At 34.5% G+C, this 24,878-nt stretch overlaps 1 protein-coding gene across 3 annotated transcripts in view; it reads left to right on the forward strand.

Annotated features, from left to right (window-relative positions):
* Positions 1–24,878, forward strand: part of STRN (striatin) — a 96,145-nt gene that overhangs the window by 59,652 nt on the left and 11,615 nt on the right. For 2 of the 3 annotated variants that reach the window (XM_072770539.1, XM_072770541.1), the window contains exons 7-16: positions 11–146; positions 4,129–4,239; positions 6,296–6,382; positions 6,828–6,971; positions 10,496–10,632; positions 16,602–16,777; positions 18,688–18,735; positions 19,518–19,639; positions 22,863–23,030; positions 24,613–24,753. In XM_072770539.1, coding sequence (XP_072626640.1) covers positions 11–146; positions 4,129–4,239; positions 6,296–6,382; positions 6,828–6,971; positions 10,496–10,632; positions 16,602–16,777; positions 18,688–18,735; positions 19,518–19,639; positions 22,863–23,030; positions 24,613–24,753 — 1,270 coding nt within the window. The remainder of the gene's footprint in view (positions 1–10; positions 147–4,128; positions 4,240–6,295; positions 6,383–6,827; positions 6,972–10,495; positions 10,633–16,601; positions 16,778–18,687; positions 18,736–19,517; positions 19,640–22,862; positions 23,031–24,612; positions 24,754–24,878) is intronic. The other variant, XM_072770538.1, reaches the window with a different exon arrangement.

The following is a 24,878-nucleotide window of genomic DNA, read 5'->3' on the forward strand; positions in this document are numbered from 1 at the left end:
TTTTCATTAGATCGTTAGGAAAAAAGCATTGCCTGATAGCAGTGAAGATCGAGATACAAAAGAAGCTCTAAAGGAATTTGACTTCTTGGTTACATCCGAGGAAGGAGACAGTGAGTCTAGAAGTGCAGGCGATGGAACAGAATGGGGTAAGGAAGCATACTGGATCCAGCCAGAGATACTAAGTAAATAAAAGAAGCTAGTATTTTACCAGAAGGGCAACATCTTGAAGAACACTGCAAATTTCTTATAATGTTGAAATTTTGAATATCCTGTGAACCTTTTACTGCTGGTACCTTTTATCCAGGGTATATCTGTGTGTTTGTGTGTGTGTGTGTGTGTATTTAAAGAAAGTTATACAACTAGTTATCTCATGTATATTTTTTTAATATAAGCAATAAACCATGAAAAGCATTTGAACCCATATACAGACTGTTCTGTTTCCTGCCTAGATAGTAGAACTTGCAAGTCTAGATTGTGGAAATTGAGTATGAGAATGTAATAAAGAATTTTAGAGACTTATCTCTGGCATCTTCTGTGCAAAAGAAGTATAAATTTAAAAATCTGTAGTTAACTCATTCTAGGAAGATTTCATCAGTTTGTGCAAGACATAGAATTCTTTGGTGCAAATTATTGTAAACAAATTTAAAATTTTAAACATCAGGAGGTAAAACAATTATTTTGGGGAAAACTTATACAGCATAGATTATTCTAGAGGTTTGGAAATGAATTGTTATCATTGTGATGAGTTCTTCCAAAGTGATCAGTTCCATCAGGTGTGTGTATATGTAGTGTGAGTGAGGAAGAGGGAGAGATATTAAGAATGAGAGGAAAATTTTCTTTTGAGGTTGAAGAATTCCAGGACTCCCTTAGTTGTGGTTTTATGTACTTTAAAGACAGGTAAGGTTAGAGAATCAGTAACTATTCTAGTTTTTTTTTTTTTAATACTTTATTTTTTATTTATTCCTGAGAGAGAGAGAGGCAGAGACACACAGGCAGAGGGAGAAGCAGCCTCCATGGAGTGAGCCCGATGTGGGACTTGATCCCGGGTCTCCAGGATCAGGCCTTGGGCTGAAGGCAGCACTAAACCGCTGAGCCACCAGGGCTGCCCAACTAGTCTAGTTTTAAATTGGGGGCTTTCCTTGGGGTTTTGTTGTCAGGAATTCTTATGATGCCACTTTTCCCTTTTTTTGTGGCAAATTTGAAGGTAATTATTATATGGGATAATTAGTCATTGAGGGATCCCTGGGTGGCGCAGCGGTTTAGCTCCTGCCTTTGGCCCAGGGCGCGATCCTGGAGACCCGGGATCGAATCCCACATCGGGCTCCCGGTGCATGGAGCCTGCTTCTCCCTCTGCCTATGTCTCTGCCTCTCTCTCTCTCTCTCTCTCTCTCTCTCTCTCTCTCTCTGTGTGACTATCATAAATAAATAAAAATTAAAAAAATTAGTCATTGAAGTATATAATGGCTTTATAGCGACTAGTTTTTTTGTTTTTTTGTTTTTTTTTTACTTGGGAACCAGGGGGAAATTGAAGTCTCTTTTCTGTATTGTTACTACTGAGCTTATATATCAAGTTATTCAGGTATTTTAGGCACCAGTTCTACCAGCATAGCTAGATCCACTGTGGTTCACAGAAGTCTTTCTCTGAGGAATCATACATCTGCATAAATGAAAGTTGGCTTTTTTTCATTGCCAGTCTTATTGCTAGGGTATTTCGATTCATTTCTCTCCAAAGACAGCTGCATTGTTTCTTGTGTCACTTCCTTTGCTTTATAGTGTGAGTCACAGCCCAGGGTATTTTATGATACATGTGTATGTTTTAAGCTAACCTTCTGTGAAGTTACTGGTGAAAACATGAGTGACTGATTAGTCCCACCTTTGAGCTGTTTCCATTTTCAGTAGTTTACTGGGTATTTCTGAGTATGAGTGAATAGAATCTTTCAGTTGACTAGAGGTTTCTTTACCAGGAGTTTAGCCTTACATGTTTTTAGGATTTCATTATTTATATTCAGAAATATTCACTTTTAAGCAATTAATAGAACTAGATTGCAAATCCTGTTTAGTTGAATGGACATTTAAACCGTATAAAGTGCTTTATTGATTTCTCCCCACCCTCTTAAAAAAAGGAGTGAACATACCTAGGTAAAGAATGTTGTTATTTCTGAAAAGTAAATAGATTTTACCACACATCTTCCATGATCTTCCATTACTATTGCTGTGAGTCCAGTGAAGATTACAATAAGGCTTACCTTTTAATTTAAAAAACTGAAGACATTGTAGGATTCAAAAGCTACCCAGTTTAAGTTATTACGTGATTGATGAAATATTAACAATTTTAATTGTTAGATCTTTCTGGGAAATTAGAGACTTTTTATTATTGATAGATTATATAGTTAGAGCCCTAAAAATATTGAGTTTTAAAATTTATTGTATTTAATCTATTCAGAGCCCCAATTAAGGTTTTTAAACTGCAGATTGAAATTTAACTTGTTAAAAATAGATTCCTGTTTATTCTGTTTCATTTTGGTTTATTCCAGTCATTTAACAAATTTTGCTCAAGTGCTTTCTGTGTGCCAAGTCATTTGGTGAAGATCCCTACCCCTGTGGTCCATATAGTCTACTAAGAGAATATAAACATAAGTGATAGAGCACGTCAGAAGGTGTTAGATGCTTTGGAAAATAGAAAAAGTAGAACAGAGTAAGGGGGATAGAGAGTGCTGGGGTCAGGGTGAAGTGGAGGAGACAGATTACAATTTAAAATTGTAATGGGGTAGGTCCAATTTAGAGGGTAACATTTGAACAAAACATTCAAAGTTGATTGGTGGTTTAGCAGTATGGTTTCTATGGAAGGAATATTCAGGCAAAAGAAAGCCACAGCAAATGGCCGGCCCCAAGATAGCAGCAGCTTTGATATGCTTGAGGAATTTAAGGATCATCAGAATGGCTGGAACAGAGTGATTCCAAAGGGAATATGGTAAAAAATGACTAAATCATGTAGGACTTTAGAACACAGGTGAGATGGGGAACCACTGGAGGAATTTGAGTGGAAGGGTGACTGATCTCACTTTTATTTTAAAGCATCATTCTGGCTTTTTTGAGAATAGATTACCTAGAGCACCATGTTGACAATAGTATTGGTATGAAGAGAGAGGGGACAATTATTGTAGTAATTCTAGCAAGAGACAGAATAACTAGAGAAGTAGTACATGTGCTAAGTAGTCAGATTCTGGATATATTTGGAAGGTAGAAAAAACAGTATTTTCTGAAATATTTGATGTGAAGTATGAAAGGGAGATTTTTCGGTCTGAGCAAATGCAACAATGATGAAACATACTGGGTTTGGAAGATTAGGAATTTGATTTTACATGTTTAATTTGAGATAATCTGTTAGACTTTCTAATGGAAATGTAGAGTAGGCAGTTGGATATATGATTCTGGAGTTCAAGTGAGAGTTCTGAGCTAATACATTACATAGTATATAAATAATTTTGTACTAAGTATAAAATATATAACTCATTCTTTAAATTTTCTTCTATAATAGTGAAAATTATTGATGGAATTTATCTACTATCTACTAGAAGCTCAGTTTCCTACTTAAGAATTTGTAAATTAACAAATCACTTACATTGCTTTAAATTTTGAATGAAGATTGATTAATAAGTATACACAGTGCTATTTATAAGGACTGTAAAAAAAATCATTAGTTGAACACATGCCAAAAATATAAAAATTTTAAAGTGAAAGGTTATTGAAGACTTCTATAATCTCTTAATAATAACCTCTCATTACATAAATTTTTTGTGAGTTAATCCTAATTGAATTCAGAAAATGAGGGTTTTCTTCTAGAGTTTTTGGGCTTAATTTATTAAAAGTCACACAGATCTTCTAGGATTATTTTTTCTATGTTTCTTTCAGGAGAAATTTATTATTACCTGGGAAATTGAATTGATTGTCATTTCTTAGATACTAGATTTTGTATGATTTACACATCTAAGGAATAAGCAATAACTTTTTAAAATTAGTGATACAATGAAGAAAATGGTTATGTCATTCATTGACATAACAGTGAATTGATTTATGGTGTTCAATATTTTATTTAAAAAGGCTGTTTCTTTTGTTTCACTTATTTAGAAAAGGAAGACCAGTGTCTCGTGCCTGAAGCCTGGAATGTGGACCAGGGAGTAATTACCAAACTCAAGGAACAATACAAAAAGGAGAGAAAGGGGAAAAAGGGGGTGAAGAGTAAGTGGAAAACATTGTATCTGTAAATCATAAATCTTGCCTCTTTTACATCCCCCAATTTTTTTTTTTCAATGTTTTCCTAAAACCACTTACTCTTTTTCTTTTCTGCTCCTGATCTCTTTCCTTTTCATCTGCTCTCAGGGGTTGAAATTAAATGGTTAGCTATTTGAGTATGACCTTAAAAAAATAAAATAACTATGCATATGATTATGAATCTTAATATATCCCAATAATACATCTAGAGCCTCATGAGAGTTGGGACTTTATATTCAAAACATAGTACTAATTTCATTTTCAAAGTGTATATGCTTAATTACCACAATGATTTTTCATTCTTGATAATTTTAAATCTGATTTAGTATGACCCTCTGGCAATCCACCAAAATTATTGCACTGCATATACTTTTAGGACCTAGAGCTAGAAAGTTAATTTCTACCCCTGAATATTCTGTGTTCATAACACACAGTTTATTTGCTCTCACCACTATATGCTATACAGGGCACAAGAGTCAAATACACAACTTTTAAGAGTATTTATTTTGTAATTTAAAAATTTTGGTGAATTTCATTTATAGTAATATTACCAATTAGCCTTTTTCTTTTTGGTAAGATGTTTACTATATAAAAAATGGGAGCTAAAATGAAATTGCTAGCCCTGTGAATCATATATACATATGTAACTCATTATACAAATTATTAGGTTTAGCAGTAGAGCTAATTAAGTATTAAAGTAGAAATACAGAGGCTTTCAAGCATCCCTGAAAACCCATCTAAAACACCTTTTTAGGAGAGCAAGGCTAAACTATACTTCCTTGTGTTTCTACTTTCATTGACACTATGAACATGGGTCTCCCTTTTGTGGCAAGAGGAATTGCATCCTTTGAGATGTTAAAGTAGTATAAAATAAGATTAATAAAATCCACTTTAGTGAAATATATATTTAAAAGTTGGAAAAAGTAGTGTAGTCATTACTGATAAACTTTTAAATCTTTATTTAAAATATCTTAGGTGTTACAAGTATTTAGCTTGAATGGATAAAAAGTCAGTGACTAGTTTTGATTTTATCATTATACCAACTATTAAATAACTGAGAGATGATGTTATTTGATGTCTCCTCAATATAAATTAAATCACGAGAAAGATTAATATTAAATTATAAGAGCATTTTGTATCTTTTATCCAAATGTATGAACAAAAAATTTAATCTTAGCAAACCGTAATGAGACATGCTTTATTAGGATTTTTCAGAGCCATGGCAAAACCAGTTCCACTGAAATTTTAATGCAAATATCATAAATGAGAAAATATTTTAAATTTCAGATTGGCTTAAAGTTGGTATTTCTTCATGTCTTTATGCTACAATAATGAATGTCTTCAAATGTTAAACATCTCTCAATTGGAAGGGTATCTAGGTCTTATGTAGAATCCATCTACTATTATATTATTCAGTTCTTGTCAAATATCAAGGCATTGCTGTAGTTAGAATTTAGCACCTAAGATCTAAAATGGCACCATTTGACTGGAACAGTATTCCTACTAATGGAAGCTATTGGATTTTCTCAATTTGGGGATTATGATCAGCATGCAGGCAAATAGCATATAGTTTTTTTGGATAAGGAAGAAAATTGACTTCAAGGAGAGAATTTTAAATTGTTTCATTGTGGATAGAGGGACTGCAGAGTGAGGCGCAGCACATCTTGGTCATCGTTATCAGTTCATGTTGTCTTAATAAAACAGTGATCTGGGAATAGGTGAACACATGATAGAAACAGAACTGAAGCAGTGCTTTGACTTGTTACATGAAGCATGGATTTATAAATCACCATAAATATTTTTAATTGAATTAAAAATTATTCTGGAAAAGTTTGAGTCCTTTTGATATGGTCTAGTAGAAATATTTCCAGTCAGATTGTGTACTTCAATCATACTGTCTTGAAATATATTTTTAGGTATTAGTTAAAATTGCTTAAAAGTAGTTGTATTCTTTGCTGGTATAGGAAAAAACCATAATGGACTATGGGTAAGATTTTCCCATTCTTAATTAAACTTGTAACAGGAAAAACTACCGAAGATCTGTTTCAGCCTCTATCCTATATAAAACAGTCAAAACAGGGATGTGGGAGAATGAAGAATCAAAGCTCAGGTAAGTAATCAGTAGGGCATGAGACTTCACCTCGGGTACCATAGCTTCAGGATGTAAGGCAATGAAGGCAACTTAAACAAACAGAAAGGGATGTTATTGTTTAATTCAGTACACTGTAGCTTCACAATCTGTGGTATCTGCATTTAGAGCAGTATACAGGGATAATAGAATAATATTTTTAATGGTCCAAATTGCACACGAACATTGTTTTTCATGCAAATAGCAGTATTATTCCATTAGCTTAATTTTTAAAACATATGTAAAACATAATTCTTCTTAAGAAATAAACTTAAAATAATTTGAAAACTTGGAAAATACTTTTTAATATGGTAGGGTAGTTTTAAAGGTGAATGTAGGAAGATGTTAATAAGATATGTGGCACCATTTTGATGCAGTTGGATAATTCTATCCTTTTTTGTTCTCTTCCTCCCTTTTTTTGGGTTAGGGCCCAATAGGTCAAAACTACAAGATATGCTTGCTAATTTGAGAGATGTTGATGAACTTCCCTCATTGCAGCCATCTGTGGGTTCACCTTCCAGACCCACGAGCTCCAGGCTTCCTGAACATGAGATAAATAGGGCAGATGAAGGTAAGTATGTAAGACCTCTCGGGGTGCCTAGGTGGCTTCATTCAGTTAAGTGTCTGACTCTTGATTTCAGCTCAGGTCGTGATCTCAGGATTGTGAGATTGAGCCTAGTGTGGAACCTGGTTGGGATTCTCTCTTTCTCTCCCTCTGCCTCTCCCCACCATCTCTCTCTGTCTCTCTCCTTCTCCTCTTTAAAAAAAAAAAAAAAAAAAAAAAGACACTGAGCACAAAAAGTACAGGGATATACATATCTAAGTTCAGGATATACGTATCTAAGAAAAGAATTTTATTTTACAAATGTTTGATCTACATAGCATTCCCAAATGTAGCCTTTCTTACGTTCAAGGGGGTTTGATTCCAACTTCAATCTTTTAGACTTGAAAAGTGTGTAAACTTAAAGACCAACTCTAAATTCTAGTTTAGAATATGCCCTGGCTCCACAGAAGCCATGTATTGGTATACATAGGCTGTTTTATTGATCCTATTGCAACAATGAGAAAATTAAGGCTGTAAATAGTAGTAAATGTTTACCCTGAGACTCATATAAATATTTTCAAATGTTTTATTTAAGTAGTTTGTCACTGATAAATGAGAAAGGGAAAAAAGACACCTGAAAGTCTAGTCACATTTTCTGTTTTCTGTTTTTACTTTGTTCCCTTTCAATCCCTATCTAAATGAGTATACATATATATATATATTTTACAAAGTTACAATTCCCAGATAGAATAATTCTATTTTGTTTTATTCACTTAACATCAAACCACAAAAATAAATTATATAATTTATTATATAATTTCATAATTATAACTTTAAGACTACATATTATATTTTACACTTGATACTTAACCATTTCCTTTTTAGAAATTTAGGTTCCTAGGTTTTCATAGCACCATCTTTTTTTTTTTTTTTTTTTTTTTTTTCATAGCACCATCTTATGGTATATAAATACAGGTCTTTCTTTAATTTTTTATTTTTATTTTTTTAAGATTTTTAATTTATTTATTCATAGAGATGCAGAGAGAGAGAGAGAGGCAGAGACACAGGCAGAGGGAGAAGCAGGCTCCATGCAGAGAGCCTGACGTGGGACTTGATCCAGGGTCTCCAGGATCACGCCCTGGGCTGCAGGCAGTGCTAAACCGCTGCGCCACCGGGGCTGCCCCAGTTCTTTCTTTTAGATACAAGTTCTGATTTATCTATTTGTAAATATATAAAATGTTTATATTTAGGAATTGATTTTAATATATATTTACATAAGCTAAAAATCTAGTATGACATAAAATAATCTTAATAAATATTTTTCAAAACCTATTTTTAAAAATTGTCTTGAATTGAAATACTGTAGTTATTTGCAGTGAACATATCTGTTCAAGTTATTAATGTTGAACAAAACAGCCAGGGAAAAGCCAAAGAAAAATCTTAAATGTTTTTCTTTCTTGGTTTTTAAATTAAACTACATTTTAGAGAGACATAAACCAATAGAACCTTGATGGAGAGACTTATGATTGGAGTAAATTTTAAATGAACTTTTTGACCATGACATGGTTAGTTATTTGTTAGAGTTAATTATAGTATACTTGGAATTTATTACTTATACATTTAATAACAAAGACATGTACATTACACCTCTATAGTTTTTTTATTTTTATTTTTTACACCTCTATAGTTTAAATGTACAATTTCTTCGATGTAGACATGTCTTTTGAATTAAAGATGTGAAGTCATGGGCCTCATTAGTTAGGTATGTTTTGTTCATTAGGAGATACATTCACTTCTCACTGTCAATGTGAGAATTTTAATCAGTTTCATTTATTCTAAGATCATGTCTAGATAAGGAGAAAAGTTCGTTCTTTTATTCTGATAACTCCCGAAGAGTTTATCAGAGACTTCATCTGACAGAATTCTAATAATAGAGGCAGACTAAGTACTATATACTAAATGACAGATGTGCAAAAGTATTACATAAGCCACAGAAAGTGCCCTTGATAGATATTTAAGAACCTTAAAACTGAGGAGTTGAATATCTAACTTACTGTCTATAACGTTGGTCCTAAGCTTTCCTCCTCAGTGAAAGGTTTTCAGCATCAAAAAAGTAGGCAAGAAATATATTGTGTATTTAATTGTCCATGACTGATGCTTCTTGGTTTCCAGTTTGATTTCAGAAAAAAACATCTATAGCTCGTATATGCTATAAATGTTTATTACTTTTTGTTTTAATAATTCAGAAGACAGAGAGCCATACTTAAGAGGTACAGTTCAGTAATTTTGTAAAAGCTAATTAGAGCTAATGTTTAGATACCAGATAAAATGTCATGTGTAGTCTTAAGTTCTAAGGCATCTTAGATCTAGATCAATCAAGTGAGTTCTGCTCATTGTTGCCCTCTTTCTGGCCTTCACATCTACTGGCTTTTAGGCAGTGGTGCATGGTAGAAGGAGTTGCTGTCTTCTTTTGTTTTCAGGTTTTACTTGGTCATTTTTAGAGCATTCTTTAAATTAGCCCAAACATTGTACATGCTCACATCCCATGAATCTTAGTCTTTTTTTTTTTTTTTAAAGAATCATTTTTATTTCTTGCCTGAACAAAGTTGTCTGGAAATAGGAGAAATGAAAACAAACAAACAAAACACCTGGCTGAAGACCCAGCCTCCTAGTCTCATGTGGGTCATTTGGTTGAAATTTTGGCATTAAAATTAATTAAAATTAAAACTTAGACAATCCTCTTTTTCAGTAGTAAATGTTAGAGTTGTTCAGTTGTCTTACCATTGCCTAAGTCAAGAAGCAGAACATTACCAGGGCCCTGGAAGTCCTGCCTGTGCTTCAGATCACTGCTCCTTCCTTGGTCTCCAGACATAATCCTGACTTCTAACACCAGCATTAATTTTACCTCATATAGGCATATTTTACAGTTGTAACCACTTTCATTTGAAATTTTATGTATTCCTTTAGGTTATAGAATTAAACAGTTTTATTTTGAATGAGACCAGCAGTGTTCAGATATATATGTTTAATAATTGAAAGAAATAATTTGAGTAATTAACAAGAACTATCAAATGAGGAAAAGCCTTTTTTTGTGAGAAAGAAAGGACAATGATCTATTTGATTTGTTTCATGTACTTTTCTAATTAGATGATACTTTTAGTTATGGTTAAGATATGGAAAAGGCAGCCAGTTCTGGGGTGCCTAGCGTGGCTAAATCAGCACCCTACTCTTGATTTCTGCTCAGGTCAAGATCTCAGGGTCATGGAATCAAGTCCCAGAGTTGGGCTTCTCACTCAGCGGGGAGTCTTTTTCTCCCTCTGCCCCTGCCCCTACTAATGCACACATGTTCTCTCTCTCTCTCAAATAAATAAATAGAATCTATTTAAAAAAACCCAAACAGCTAGTTCTTCAGGGTTTTCTGCTCACTGAATTTTGTCTAAGAGCATTTAACAGTAATCAAATGTAGATATACCCCTTAAGAGACTAATTGTTTACACTTTAGAAGTTTTTTTTTTTTTTTTTTTAATGTTTCTTTTGTCTTTCCCCTTCAGTGGAAGCATTGACTTTTCCTCCTTCTTCTGGGAAGTCCTTCATCATGGGAGCAGATGAAGCCCTTGAAAGTGAACTGGGCCTTGGAGAATTGGCAGGCCTTACAGTGGCCAATGAAGCAGACTCACTAACTTATGATGTGAGTCGTGGTTTTATTTTTGTTGCTCTTTTCTCATTTCTTAAAAATAAAAAGTTTTAAGAAAAAGACAGTAGTAAAACTTCTTCACAAGTATAGAATTTGGTTCCATTTTAATTGCAAACTTTGAAAATATAAAAATATTATAAATGATCGTATTTTTCACATTGCTTAGAGATTAAAATTATTTGCCTAGATCCATAAGTCATTATAGCTTGTTTATTGGTTTTAGATACAGCAAAGAATTCGTTTTCTATTACCAAGTTTGGGTTTTGTGTTTAAGGCTACCAACATAGATGTTTCTTCTTTAGTATATTATCAATGAATACCCTGCCTACAAATGACTTAAGCTATTGTTATAGGCAGGGATGTCTAGAGGGTTCTTTTCAGATATTAAGGCAGACCCATCAATGATTTGGACCAAAATTGAAATCTTGATGCCTTTATGCATGCATTTACTTAATCCCCAACGCAGTTGTTTATAAATACATTGATAATTGTTAATGACAGTAAATTGTCAGAAAAACAGTTGCTTATTTTATAAAGTGTTTACAATCTGTCTTATCTCCATTAAAATCCTCTCACTTTGATACTTCATTATCTTTGTTGGAGAACACAGTATAGCTCTTGCCATATAGGATGTATAGGATGGATGCTTAAGCAGACTGTGGATATGAGAAGGAAGTACTCCAAAGAGCAACTTCACTACTCACTCCTCTTCCTGTAAATCAAAAATTTACTCTTAGACAATCCTCCTTTTCAGGAGTAAGTTCATTAGTAAGTCTTTGGGTTCTCCCTCCAAAAATAGCTAAAATCCATAGTTGGGTTTTTGTTTTGTTTCGTTTTTGTTTTTAAACCTCCCATCAACTCCAATTCTTCTTCACCTGGAACTATAACAACCTAATTTAAATGGTCTCATTTCCACATATATGATATATCCTTTTAAAAAAGTATTTCTGTTTTTAATATCTTTACATTTTATGTCTGTGTATATAAAAACAGTTGACTTTTGTTTTTTTATCAAATCTTTCACAACTTTTTTATTTGGAGCACTGAGGCCATTTCTTTTTAAAGTAATTCTTGATATATTTAGATTTAAGTCCATCATCTATTTGTGCTACCTATTCTGTGTTCCTTTTTCTTCTATTTTTGCCTATATTCAGATTATTTTTAATTCTTCACCCGCACCCATTATTTGGAGATTATGTACTCTTTCATTACTCTTTTTTATTGTTATTCTAGTGATTACCACACACATCCTTATCAAAATTTTAATGCAAAGACCTTTAAGTCTTTTAACTACTTAAACTCCTACCCTGGGACGCCTGGGTGGCTCAAGGGTTGAGCATCTGCCTTTGGCTCAGGTCATGATTCTGGGGTCCTGGGATTGAGTCTCACATCAAGCTCTCCGCAGGGAGTGTACTACTTTCTCTGCCAATATTTCTGCCTCTCTCTCTGTCTCTGATGAATAAGTAAATAAAATCTTTTAAAAAAAGGAAAAAAAAAGCCTCCTACCCTGAATATATATCATTCTTGTTATGTATTTTCTCTAGACATTTATCTCCTACAAGGTAATGTTTTGTACATTCAGTATTCAGTTAGGATTATCCACTTTACATTACTCATTTTGCTTTATTCTATTTCCCCCTGCACATCTGATTATCCATCTGGGGTCACTTTTCTTTTACTCTAAGAACAGTTAATATTTCTCTTTGGTAAAAGTCTGCTGGTGCCCAGTTTCTTCAGTTTCTGGTTTTATTACATTGTCTATATTTCGCCTGAGTGGGTTAACTATTACATCTGGTATTAAATTCCAGTTGGCAAGGGTTTTTTTGTTTTGTTTCATTTTTAAGCACTCTAAATATATAATTTCATCTTTTTCCACCGTTGTTTTCTGCTAAAATCAGTCATTTCTATTATTGGACATTGAGTGGTAGTCTGATTTTTTTTTCTCTGACTGATAATCTCCCTATGTCTTGAATGTCAGCTGCAGCTTAGTTTTCTTTTTATTTAACCTTGAAGTTCTTAGACCTCCCTGGCTTAATATATTTTTATCAATTTTGTGTGAAATTCTCAGCCATTTATCTTCAAATATTGCTTTTGCACTTCTTTCTCTCTCTTTTCCTTCTGGAACTCTCTATTGTTGGGTCTTCCTTTTTTCTTTTTCTTTTATAAGATTTTATTTATTTATTCATGAGAGAGAGGCAGAGACACAGGCAGAGGGAGAAGCAGGCTCCCTGCGGGGAGCCCAGTGTGAGACTTGATCCTGGAACCCTGGGATCAGCTCAACTGCTGAATCACCCAGGCATCCCTAAATCTTTCTATATCCTCTCTCCAACTCCCTCTCGGATATTTTCCATCTTTTGTTTTTCATACTTTAGTCTAGATGTTTTTATGACCCATCTTCTGGTTCGCTAATTCTCTCTTCAGTTATGCATATCTGTAATTAAACCCATCTATTAGGTCTTACACTGTTTGCTTCTAGAATTCTTTTTTTAACTGTTTATAGACTTCTTCCAAAATTTACAAGGTTGTCTTTTTTCTTCTTGAACACAGTAATTATGATTATGTTTCTGCTCATTTTCATTTATGCTGTATTATCCTGCATATGCATATCCTACACATGCATTGTTTATGTCCAGATAACTATACTTGAAAAGTTGTCTGTAGCAATAACTTCTGGCCTAGAGTGATATCTTCCCTCAGGGAGCATATTTTAATTTGCTTCTCTCGTATCTGTAGCCACTAGAAATCTGGATCATCTCATTCCATTTTCAGTTTTTCAGATAATATAAAGCTGATCTGTAGTCTTTGTAGGGCTTGTATTCTTTTTTTCCTTTTTTTAAATAAATTTATTTTTTATTGGTGTTCAATTTGCTAACATACATAGAATAACACCCAGTGCTCATCCCCTCAAGTGCCCCCCTCAGTGCTCGTCACCCAGTCACCCCCACCTCCTGCCCACCTCCCCTTCCACCACCTGTAGTTCGTTTCCCAGAGTTAGGAGTCTCTCATGTTCTGTCTCCCTTTCTGATATTTCCCACTCATTTTTTCTTCCTTCCCCTTTATTCCCTTTCACTATTTTTTATGTTCCCCAAATGAATGAGCCCATATAATGTTTGTCCTTCTCCGATTGACTTATTTCACTCAGCATAATACCCTCCAGTTCCATCCACGTCGAAGCAAATGGTGGGTATTTGTCGTTTCTAATGGCTGAGTAATATTCCATTGTATACATAGAGCACATCTTCTTTATCCATTCATCTTTCGATGGACACCGAGGCTCCTTCCACAGTTTGGCTATCGTGGACATTGCTGCTATATAAACATCAGGGTGCAGGTGTCCCGGCGTTTCATTGCATCTGTATCTTTGGGGTAAATCCCCAGCAGTGCAATGGCTGGATCGTAGGGCAGATCTATTTTTAACTCTTTGAGGAACCTCCACACAGTTTTCCAGAGTGGCTGCACCAGTTCACATTCCCACCAACAGTGTATGAGGGTTCCCTTTTCTCCACATCCTCTCCAACATTTGTCGTTTCCTGTCTTATTAATTTTCCTCATTCTCACTGGTGTGAGGTGGTATCTCATTGTGGTTTTGATTTGTATTTCCCTGATGGCAAGTGATGCGGAGCATTTTCTCATGTGCTTGTTGGCCATGTCTGTCTTCCTCTGTGAGATTTCTGTTCATGTCTTTTGTAGGGATTGTATTCTTATAGTTAACTCTTCTATCTAGAATGCAGCCCTTTGAACTTAAAACCTAAAAAGCCAGAAGGTTCATCAAGCCCCACTTTCTTGGCAGGCATTGAACACCAGTTTGTATCTCCTTGCACTGCACAACTGTCAGAAGCACAGCTTTACCTCTCAGCCATCCCTATGGAATCACTAAACACATTTGGGGAAAAATAAGTCCAAATATTAGGCTTTCTAGAATTCTGTCTTCCCTTGGATTATGGTCTGCTTTTTCTTCACTATCTTGCTGGTTTTGATTTAAAAATTTTTAGCTCTGCTTTTTTACTTGTCCTCAAGTGCATACTTGATCCTAATGATCTAGTCGATCATAGCTAGAAGCAGATGTTTCCGTTAGATAACTTGTGTTCTCTCTATACTAACCCCACAAAGATTTAGTTCAATATGTTATTGGAACTCGGTCATGTCTCTAGAGAAATGTCATTTTTTTTTAACATATCTGAGTTAAAAAAACTTAGTGTTATATCTGCACTTCTGAAAGTAGTCTCTAGTTCTAATAAACTTGTAATCTATTGCTGTGTGACAAACTGCACCACTTGTAAAACAACATTTTTTATAATTTCTGGAGGGTCAGCAGTCTGGGATAGCTTAGCTGTGTGGTTCTGGTCTCTCATAGAGACCAGACAGTCCAAGACAGTCAACATGTAGGCAAGGGTTGCAGTCTTCAATGAAGACTTGACTTGGGGAAGATCTGCCTCCAAGCTCACTCATGTGGTTGTTGGAAGGCCTTGGTTCCTTCCTGATATTGGCTTGAGACTAGTTCCACACCACATGGGCCTCTGTGGGTTCCTCAGCATGGCAAACTGGCTTCCTCCAGTGTCAGCAAGAACACTTAAGATGCAAAGTTTTTGCTCTATGTTATTGGTCACAGAGTAATCCTATGATGTAGAAGGGGACTCCACAGGACATAAATATGAGGAGCTAGGGCTAGTTGAGGACCATCTTAGTGGCTGTCTACTACATTAAGGCATTCAGAAAGAATAGAATTGTCCTTATACATGAAAACCTTTCAGCTCTTTAATAAGAGCAGACAAGAGTCAACTTAGTTGCCTGCCCGGTCCCCCCTACCCCCACAAGGATAACCAGCCCCAATTCTTACAGTAGTTCCTTGCATCCTCTGTTTTGTCTTTTTACTGCCCCAATTGTGACATGCTCTATCCAAATTTTTCTGCGAAGTTTTAAACTTCTGGGTCCTAAGTTATAGTTTATATTAAGAATGTAATCTCTGAAGCCAGACCGCTTGGATTTGAATTCTGACTCCTCCACTTACTAGAGGACAAGTCACTTAACTTCTCCTTTCCTTATATGTCTAGTCTATAAAGTGGGAATAATGTTAATTCCTTCATAGTTGTTGTGACAGTTAAGTGAGTTAATGCATGTTAAGTTTTTGAAAAATATACAAAATAATGAATAGTGCTTAAAATAGCAGCTATTATTAGTATCATTGTTTTTGTCATTGTAAGTATGGTAATATTTCTCCAGTGTTAACAGTATTTGCCCTACTCTTACTTAAACCTAGCATAATTGTTAGTTGCAAAGTTTGAAGAGTTCATATGTGGTGCTAGTGTAAAGTTAAGCATGAACTTCTTTGGCTTTACCATTAGTTGGAAATGAAAAAAAAAAGTTGGAATGAGAAAAAATGCATTATTTTAGTTGTTGGATTGAAGTTTTTATGGAGAAAAGCAACATGACATGTTCTACGAGTGGAATCTATTGTTTTGTAACATCTGATAGTTTCTTACAGCGTTAACATTTTATGTTTCCAGTTTATAAATCTTGTTCCAATTTCATGAGGAAAATTTGGGTCTTTGTAGAAAGTATTGAAAATCTCAGAAGTATGATTGTATTCTATAATGTTAACAGGTTTAAAGGTAACTTAGTTTTTCAGCTCTGATCCCAGATTAGATTCTATTCTATAATTTAGGTTGAAATCTTATCTTTTTTTTTAAGTCATCCCAGTGAAGATCTATTTTATGTTATTTTCTTTCAATGTTGAATTGTTACCTGTTTTCTTGTTACAGGATTCATATTTCTTCAAAGAAAAGCACTGTTGGCATATTAATTTTGTCTATTGATTTGATTATATACATTTAGAAATTATATTGTTTTGAAAGTTGCAAAACATGATGATTTAATGACAAATCAGCAAGAATTAATGTTGAAATATACTTTTTTTCCTGTCCTGAACTAAATGTATGGGTATATTTCTTTTGTTTCTTTAATAGATAGCAAATAATAAAGATGCATTGAGGAAGACGTGGAACCCTAAGTTTACATTACGAAGTCACTTTGATGGCATTCGAGCCCTTGCTTTCCACCCCATTGAGCCTGTTTTGATAACAGCATCAGAGGATCACACATTAAAAATGTGGAATTTGCAGAAAACAGCCCCAGCCAAAAAGTGAGAATATTCTATTTTAACTGTATTTGAGTATTTTAATTATTAGTTTTTCAGCAGGAAAATGCTCAAATTATTTGCTATTAAATTTCTCAAGTATCTCTTCTAGTTCTTTCTTCTTTACCTTGTCACATAATTAGAATTTTTTCCCTCATACTCACAATCTGATATTAGGTTGGAAAACTGACACTGAGAGAGAGATGGTATTATCTGATAGTTTCCCAGAGCTTCTGAATGCTGTTTACAATCCTTATACAGTGTTTTAAATGGTTGTCATATTTGTGGAGTCCCTTATCTGTACTGAAGATTTCTACTGTTATAAAGAGGTGTAGGCATGTTCAGAATCCTCAAACCCCACCCCAGCACCATCCTATTGTTTATTAGGTTTGAGCTTAGGGTGTGGAAGGGAAGGAAGGCTGATTGAGAGGGGTGAGGGACTTCTCTTTGGTTTTGTCTTTTTGCCTTGATCCCATTAGGTACTTTTCATACCCACAAAAGGTATAGTTGGAATGGCAGCATTGTTGCTGTCACTTATCTGCCAGCTCTTGGCTTGGTCCCTTTGTTCCTCTGTAAGCATGAACAGACATGGGTTGGTATAGACGCTTTTATCAGTCACCAAACTAGTCTTAGCCCCACTTGCTGGGGTGCTTACAGGGAGTCCCTGTTCTTGTGTCCTTGAATCTGGTGGTCTAGAACCCAGCATGTGCCCACAAGGGCCTTTCTCCAGTGTCAGACAGTTTTATTATTAGAAGAATAGAAATAAATGTGAACTGGAGGAGATTATGGAAGTTTTATTACTGATAGAGGATAGCTGTTGCTGAATTTGAGAGATCAGTGACATTCCCGCTGTGAGTCATCTGTAGACTAGATAAAATACTTGATTTCTTGATTTATCCCTCCTCTTCAGATAGCTCAACCAGATCTTGCTGACACCAAGAGAATCCTTTTTGGATCAGATATCTTCAGCAGAGAAAAATTATTTCTTAGTTATAAATTGTGCCTTTTGTCTTTCTACTTCTCTGGTTACAGTGTGCATCTCATTAGATCAGAGAATGTGAATGCCTCGTATATTCTTGACTAAAACTTAGAAAAATATTGAAACAAGTTTCTTGCTGGTGATAGCTTAGTAATAATACCTTCACATGGTCTGTGACATTAACAGACATTAACATGGTCTGTTTACCTTGAGCTTAACATTTTGGAAATGCTTGAGGAGAGAAAGCATATGCCTATAAAAAGCTTCAATACAATATAAGAGATGGTAAATAGTTGACTTTAAATCCAGTTTCAATTTACAGTCATGGCCAGTATTAGGCAATGTAGAGTATCAATACATTCAGTGTTCTGAATACTGAATAAACTGATGACTGGGACAATTTATCCAAGTATCAAAGACAGTCATATTAGCATTGATGGAAATGCAAAGAAATTAAAGTACCATTTATTGAAATCCTACTGTGTGCATGGTTCTGTCCTAGGCTGTTTTACTTACAGAATTTCATTTAATCCTGTATTTGATATTATCCCAGTTTTTCTGTTTTGTTTTAAATAGAGAGGAATCTGAAGTTTCAAAAGAATAGATAATTTGCCTAGAGTTAGCCAGTTATTTGAATCCAGAAATTTTTCTCAAAGCCCATGCTGTTTTCTGAGTGTGGTTCTCTCAAATAGTCAAATAGACTATGACAATGCTAAGAGCACTATAATCAGGTATTATTACTAAACAAGGATTTTGTTTCTTAAGGCCACAGAAATATGTGATTGGTGTCAGGTAAACTTTCCTAAGTGTCCTAGGTTGAGAATAGTATATTACTACAGTGTTGGTATTTCTAAAGGCAATTTTGCAGCATATATTCATTAATACTGTTTACTACTGAAACTTGGAGTGGTAAAAGTCCTCTCTCTCTCTGATTTAGGAGTACTTCTCTTGATGTGGAACCTATTTATACATTCAGGGCTCATAAGTAAGTATGTGCTTTTTCTCTGTTTTAAGTCAGCATCACTGTATATCAGCCTGATTATTTTCTTTCACTTGAGTATTTATGTTACGTATTTTTTGTATTTAGTAGCATTTTTGTTTGGTTTTGTTTGTTTTTTTTTTCTGGCAAATGTAAAAGAAACTGGCAGATAATGCAATGTTAAAAACAACTTTATTCCTACCAGAGATCCTTGCTGAAATTAGATTTTATTTGGACGATGTTTAAAATGTTACATATCTTGTGCTTAAAATATGTTGATGCAATAAGGTTTATATATTAAAAATCCTGACCTTTTTTTCCCTTAAAAATAATCTAGGTAAAAATATGAAGAATTTTTAAATGATAATATTGCATGCTTTTCCTATTTTCATGTAAGCTTAAGAAATACACTAACTCACTTGATTTAGCACAGAGATTGGCATGTTTTTCATATAAAGGGTCAGATAGTAAATACTTTTTCAGCTTTGTAGGCCATATATTTTCTGTTGTATATTCTTGTTTTTAGCTTAGTTTAATTACCCCTTAAAAAATGTAAAAACCATTCTTAGCTTGAGATCTGTATAAAAACTGCCTGCCTTTGGCCCACAGGCTATAGTTTGCCAATCTCTGGTTTAGCAGAAGAAAAAAAATGAGCAATGCTTTTATAGTATTTTTATTTATTGTAAAAAGCAGAAAAATAGCCATATGAATAATTAAGCATTCTTATTTCTAACAAGTCCTATTATCAGATTGATTTTTGGGAATAGAAATTGATTTTTATCTCCCAGAGGTCCAGTGCTTTGTGTGGTAATGAGCAGCAATGGTGAGCAGTGTTACAGTGGTGGTACTGATGGACTGATCCAGGGCTGGAATACCACCAACCCCAACATTGATCCCTATGACTCTTATGGTAGGTGTTTCCCCGAAGATATGAAAGAATAAATTGTTTTCTTTTTACACATTTTCCATAGCATATACAAGGATAAAATGAGATATTTTTAAAAGTAAATTGGTAAAAGAGAATAAGGTCTTTATTTTGTTAAAAAGGATTCTTGCATTTAGGAATCAATTTGATATATAATGCTAAAAGAAAAAAAAATGTTATTCCCGAAAAAGCAGTTTCTACCCCTCCCCTCCAAAGTTTTATTGATTGGAAATGCTGGCTTGATTGACAATTGTTTTTTTCATTTTATAGGCATCTGTACACTATTTGATAGATTATTACTAATCTGTAATCATGTTTCATTCCTATTCTTGACAAATAACTGAAGGAAAATGAATGTTGGAATCTCTTCTTGATCAATTATTGGAGTGTGTAGAGGTTAATGATGTCATGGTTTAAACTCCATGACACCAAAATACTTGAAAAGCCTTAAAAAGTAAGAAGTGCCCCCTTTTTTAGTCTTGGGAACAGTACCATGAAACGTAAATCCACATTATAATCTATCACTATATGTTACCATTAATTAATTCTCTTGCAAAAACTGTCTAGGAATTGACTATTTTGGCTTCCTCTTATGTTCTTTCTTAAATTCTAGAATGAAGTGTAGTGTCATATATGTCCTAAAACCATATTTATTTTCATTTTCACTTTAGATTAATTTTACTACCAAACCTAAGAAATTCAATAAAAAAATTTTCCCAACATTTATTTAATAAGCAGTTAACATATCTTTTGTGAAAGATAAACCCCCTTTGTGTTTTTCCTTACTTCCTTTATTTCTCTGTCAAGAGGATCAGTTGTCTTCATTCTGTCCCAGGCCAACCAGTTCTTCCCCTTTTGCTCTTGACCTCATTCTCTCTTGTTTCTGGTGAGACTGAACTTGATTCTCTTGCTCTGTTTCAATCTCATCGTAAGCCTTGCCCTCTTTTCTTTTTATCCCCTCAGCATATAAGTAAATTCAGGTAACTACTATTGTGGGCAAAGGAAAGCCTTTTCTTGATTCCATTTTCCTGTGTGTGGCTTTTTCTTCATCATCTGTCTCTGGTGGTAATGACTAGAAAATGCAATCAAGAGTTACTAATTCCATGTCCTTTCCCTGTGCATCATCACTGTGCATTCTATCATCGGTTGTACCACTTAAATATGATAAGATTATCAGTTACTCCCTAATTGGCTGATCCAAGAAGTATTTTACAGTCTTTATTTTGCTAGATATATTGGCTATCTGAAACTGTAGATTATTCCATCCTTTTGGAAATGTGTCCATTATTGGCTTTTTTGACATTTAAGTCTGTGACAATTTCTGTCTCCTATCCTTCCTAAACTTTTATTTTTCCCACCTTAGATATTGGCATTTATCAAGGCCCAGAACCTATTCATTCTTTGCTTTGTACACATATTTTTTGGTAGACTGAATCTACTTCTATGGTTTTGCATGCTGTTGACTCATAAATCTCTTCTTTAAGCCTCACACTGCCTACAGAACATTTCAAAGTGGCCACCTCATTGTCCATAAATTCCCCACAAGTGTTGTGTTTCTTCTCCCATATATTCTTTATTAGTGGTGGCACCACCAAAATTACCCAAACTAGAAACCTACAAGTTATCCTTTTTGTCTTGTTCTGTTTACTATCCACACCTTATTAATTACCTAGTCTTTTTTATATTACCCCCTAAATATTTCTTGAATTTACCCTTTCTGTTTTGCCTCTTTTACCACTGTCCTCTCTTGGGTCTACATCATCATTCTCCCAGTCTACTGAAGCAGTCCTGTTGCCTTCATCTTGATTCTCTCCAGTCTGTCTTCTGCACTACAGTGATAGCTACCATATTAAATACTTAAACCTACTGCTCCTCGAAAACCCTTCAGTGGTTCATTTTGCTTACAGAATAATTTCCAAGTACCTTAATATGTTGTAGAAATTCTACTTTAGGGGCACCTGAGTGGCTCAGTGGTTGAGCATCTGCCTTTGGCTCAGGGCGTAATCCCAGGGTCTTGGGATCGAGTTCCGCATGGGGCCCCCCGCAGGAAGCCTGCTTCTCCCTCTGCCTATGTCTCTGCCTCTCTCTGCCTCTCATGAATAAATAAATAAAATCTTAAAAAAAAAAAAAGAAATCCTACCTTAATCTAGTTACTTGCATCTCTTCTACTTCCTGCCTTAAACTTCATGCTTCAGTAATGCTGATAAATTCCCTCACATGTCCTTTCTGCCCTCATGATTTTGTTGGTACTGCCTTCTTTGCCAGCAGTGGGTTCCCTCTAGCTTTTGAGTGGCCAATGGCTATATATTTGAGGTGCCATTCTCCCCAGGAAGCTCTCACTCACTCCAGTTACTCTCCATGGAAACTGGTGTCTGTCACGATTATTGTACTTACCACAGAGTCTTTTGAGACAAAGATAGTACTGTGTCTTAGTTATTTGGGTGGCCCCAGCACCTAGCATCATGCCTGACACATTGTGTCTTCAATAAATATTTTATGGTATGACAGAGAGAGGCTAGAGGACAGATAACATTATTGACATTTTAAGCCTAATGTGTGAGCCATCATGAAAGTACTGCTTCATAGAGTCACCGTGAGGAGTAATAAAGTTTCCAGTTTGACTTTTATTATGAAACGGTGGTAAGTGATCCTCCTTCCTCCTACTCCTTCCCTATTATACACATTATTACTGTTTGAGGATTTGGGGGTTCCTCTAGGCCTCAGTTCCTGTCCACTAGGAATAGCAGAGGTCTGGTGCTCCCAGGAATAACCACCATTCATAGTAAGAAGGGACAAAAGTAGAAGTGGCCTGAGAGAGCCCAGGGGAGGAAGGGATCCCTCTTCACTTCCTTAGGGAAGAGTGGTGGCTTCGCTGAAGGTAGATAAAATTCACGTGATGTGTGTTAACTGCCTTTTAAAAAATCTAAACAAATAGAAAAAAAGGGAGAAGTGAGGGAAATACCTAATTTTTTTAAGGAGAGAAATATATACTTTAAAATTTTAACTTATAAACTCTAGATTCTACATTTTCATATTTCCAAGCCTATTTCTGTTTATAGCTGCATTTCAGAAGAATACTAGAAACTAGAAAGCATGTTTTATACTGTTCTCAGGTACTCTTTTTTCTGTATATTTAGTTTCTCTGGGACCTAAGTACCATTATGATTTTTTTTTTCTCTTGACTTTGCATTCTTGCTGTTTTGTACAGATCCTTCTGTTTTAAGAGGCCCTCTGCTGGGTCACACTGATGCAGTCTGGGGCTTGGCTTACAGTGCAGCACATCAGCGTTTGTTGTCCTGTTCAGCAGATGGCACTCTCCGTTTATGGAATACAACTGAGGTTGCTCCAGCCCTTAGTGTATTTAATGATAATCAAGGTACATACTTTTAAAAAATTATTCTAATGAATCTTTTATAAAAATCTAATCCAATAACAAGCAAATAAGTAGGTAAATGATTCTACAAGCTGTTACAGTCTAAGTTTAATTTTAAGGGGTGTGTTTAAGCAATGAAAGTATATTTGCTTGAATTTCCAACTTAGTGATTCTTAAAAGCACAGTATTTGGTGAAATAGCACACATTAAAAATTGTTTTAAAAAATCGAGATATTATTTATATACAGTAAAAGCCAGATATTAAGGATACATTTTATTGAGTTTGACAGGTACATCACTTTTCCACCTATCAAAGTCTAGAACATTTCTTTCACTTTTTTAGAGTTTCTTTGTGTCCTTCCCAGTCCCTCTTCCTGTTCTCAGTCAGGGCTGTGATTTCTTTCATCATAGATAGGTTTTATCTGTTCTAAAATTTCATATAAATGAAATCATACAATGTATACTCTTCTTGTATCTGACTTTTTACTCTATAATGTTTCTGTGATTCATCCATATTCTAGTAAGTATTTTTATGTGTAATAGTATTTCATTAAATCAGTGTATGTGTTTCTTTACCTCTTGATGGACATGTGGGTTGTTTCCAGTTTTTGACTATTATGATCAAAGCTACAATGAACATTAATGTATTTTTTATGAGCTAATAAAGAACTAAAAGTAGAATTGCTGGGTATTAGAAGTGGTATTATGCATTTATCTTTATGTGAAATTGCCAAGCCAATTTCCAAAGTGGTTTTGCCATTTTATATCACTGACAGCAATGTGTGAGAATTCAGTTGCTTTACATCCTTAATTATTAATATCTGGTGTTGTCAGTATGTTTAGTTTTAGCCATTCTGGTGGGTTCTTAGCAGTATTTCATTGTGGTTTTAATTTGCATTAGTTCGGTGGCTAATTATTTTGAGCCTCTTTTTGTGTACTCATTAGCCATTAATATATCTTCTTCTGTAACATACACATTTTTGAACTGTTTCCTTACTTTAGATTTTGAGCCAATATATTTATGTATACATATTCTATTCTGTTTATAAATACACTCCAAATTTAACCAAGTTTTACCATATTCTAAATGATAGATAAAAAAATACTTTCTTTATCCCTCAGGGTTCTGATGAATTGCCTGCCTCTGATATTTGTATGATTCTACATACAATAACAATAATAATAATAATAATACTTTGAAATTAGAATTTCTAATAAGAAATAGGCTTTTAAAATAAAGAATTTCCACGATGCGGCTTTAAACCTCAGGTTAGGTGGAAGCAACAAAACTTGTAGTCCATACATGTTTTCCATTTATTTACTTAGTTAAGGCTTGAATTCTATTAATATTTTAGCTGAGTAACAGGTAGAAGACCTGCTGAACAGGTAATAACAATAAAATAGGGCTAAAAGTAACAAAAGAAGTAATCTCCATTGAATGGCTATGAGTTAATTTTTATTCTAATGTTGAGTCTTCTTTAATTCTTAAGGAAATCTCGTGACTATTTTTTTTGCTATATTAATAAGGACATTTTCAAGTAGATCCTCTGAACGCCATTCTCTGAATATGTTTTGCATCTCTTAGAATTGGGAATCCCTGCCTCTGTGGATCTGGTGAGCAGTGACCCAAGCCATATGGTAGCATCATTCAGCAAAGGATATACAAGCATCTTTAACATGGAAACGCAACAGCGCATTCTCACTTTAGAATCCAACCCAGATTCAGGTATGTATTCCAACTTAGTCTTCGTTTGGATCAATTTTTTTTTTTTAAGATTTTATTTATTTATTCATAGAGACAGAGAGAGAGAGACAGAGACAGAGACACAGGCAGAGGGAGAAGAAGGCTCC

The sequence above is a fragment of the Canis lupus genome, chromosome 12 (genome assembly GCF_048164855.1).
Source record: "Canis lupus baileyi chromosome 12, mCanLup2.hap1, whole genome shotgun sequence".
Classification (NCBI taxonomy): Eukaryota; Metazoa; Chordata; class Mammalia; order Carnivora; family Canidae; genus Canis; species Canis lupus.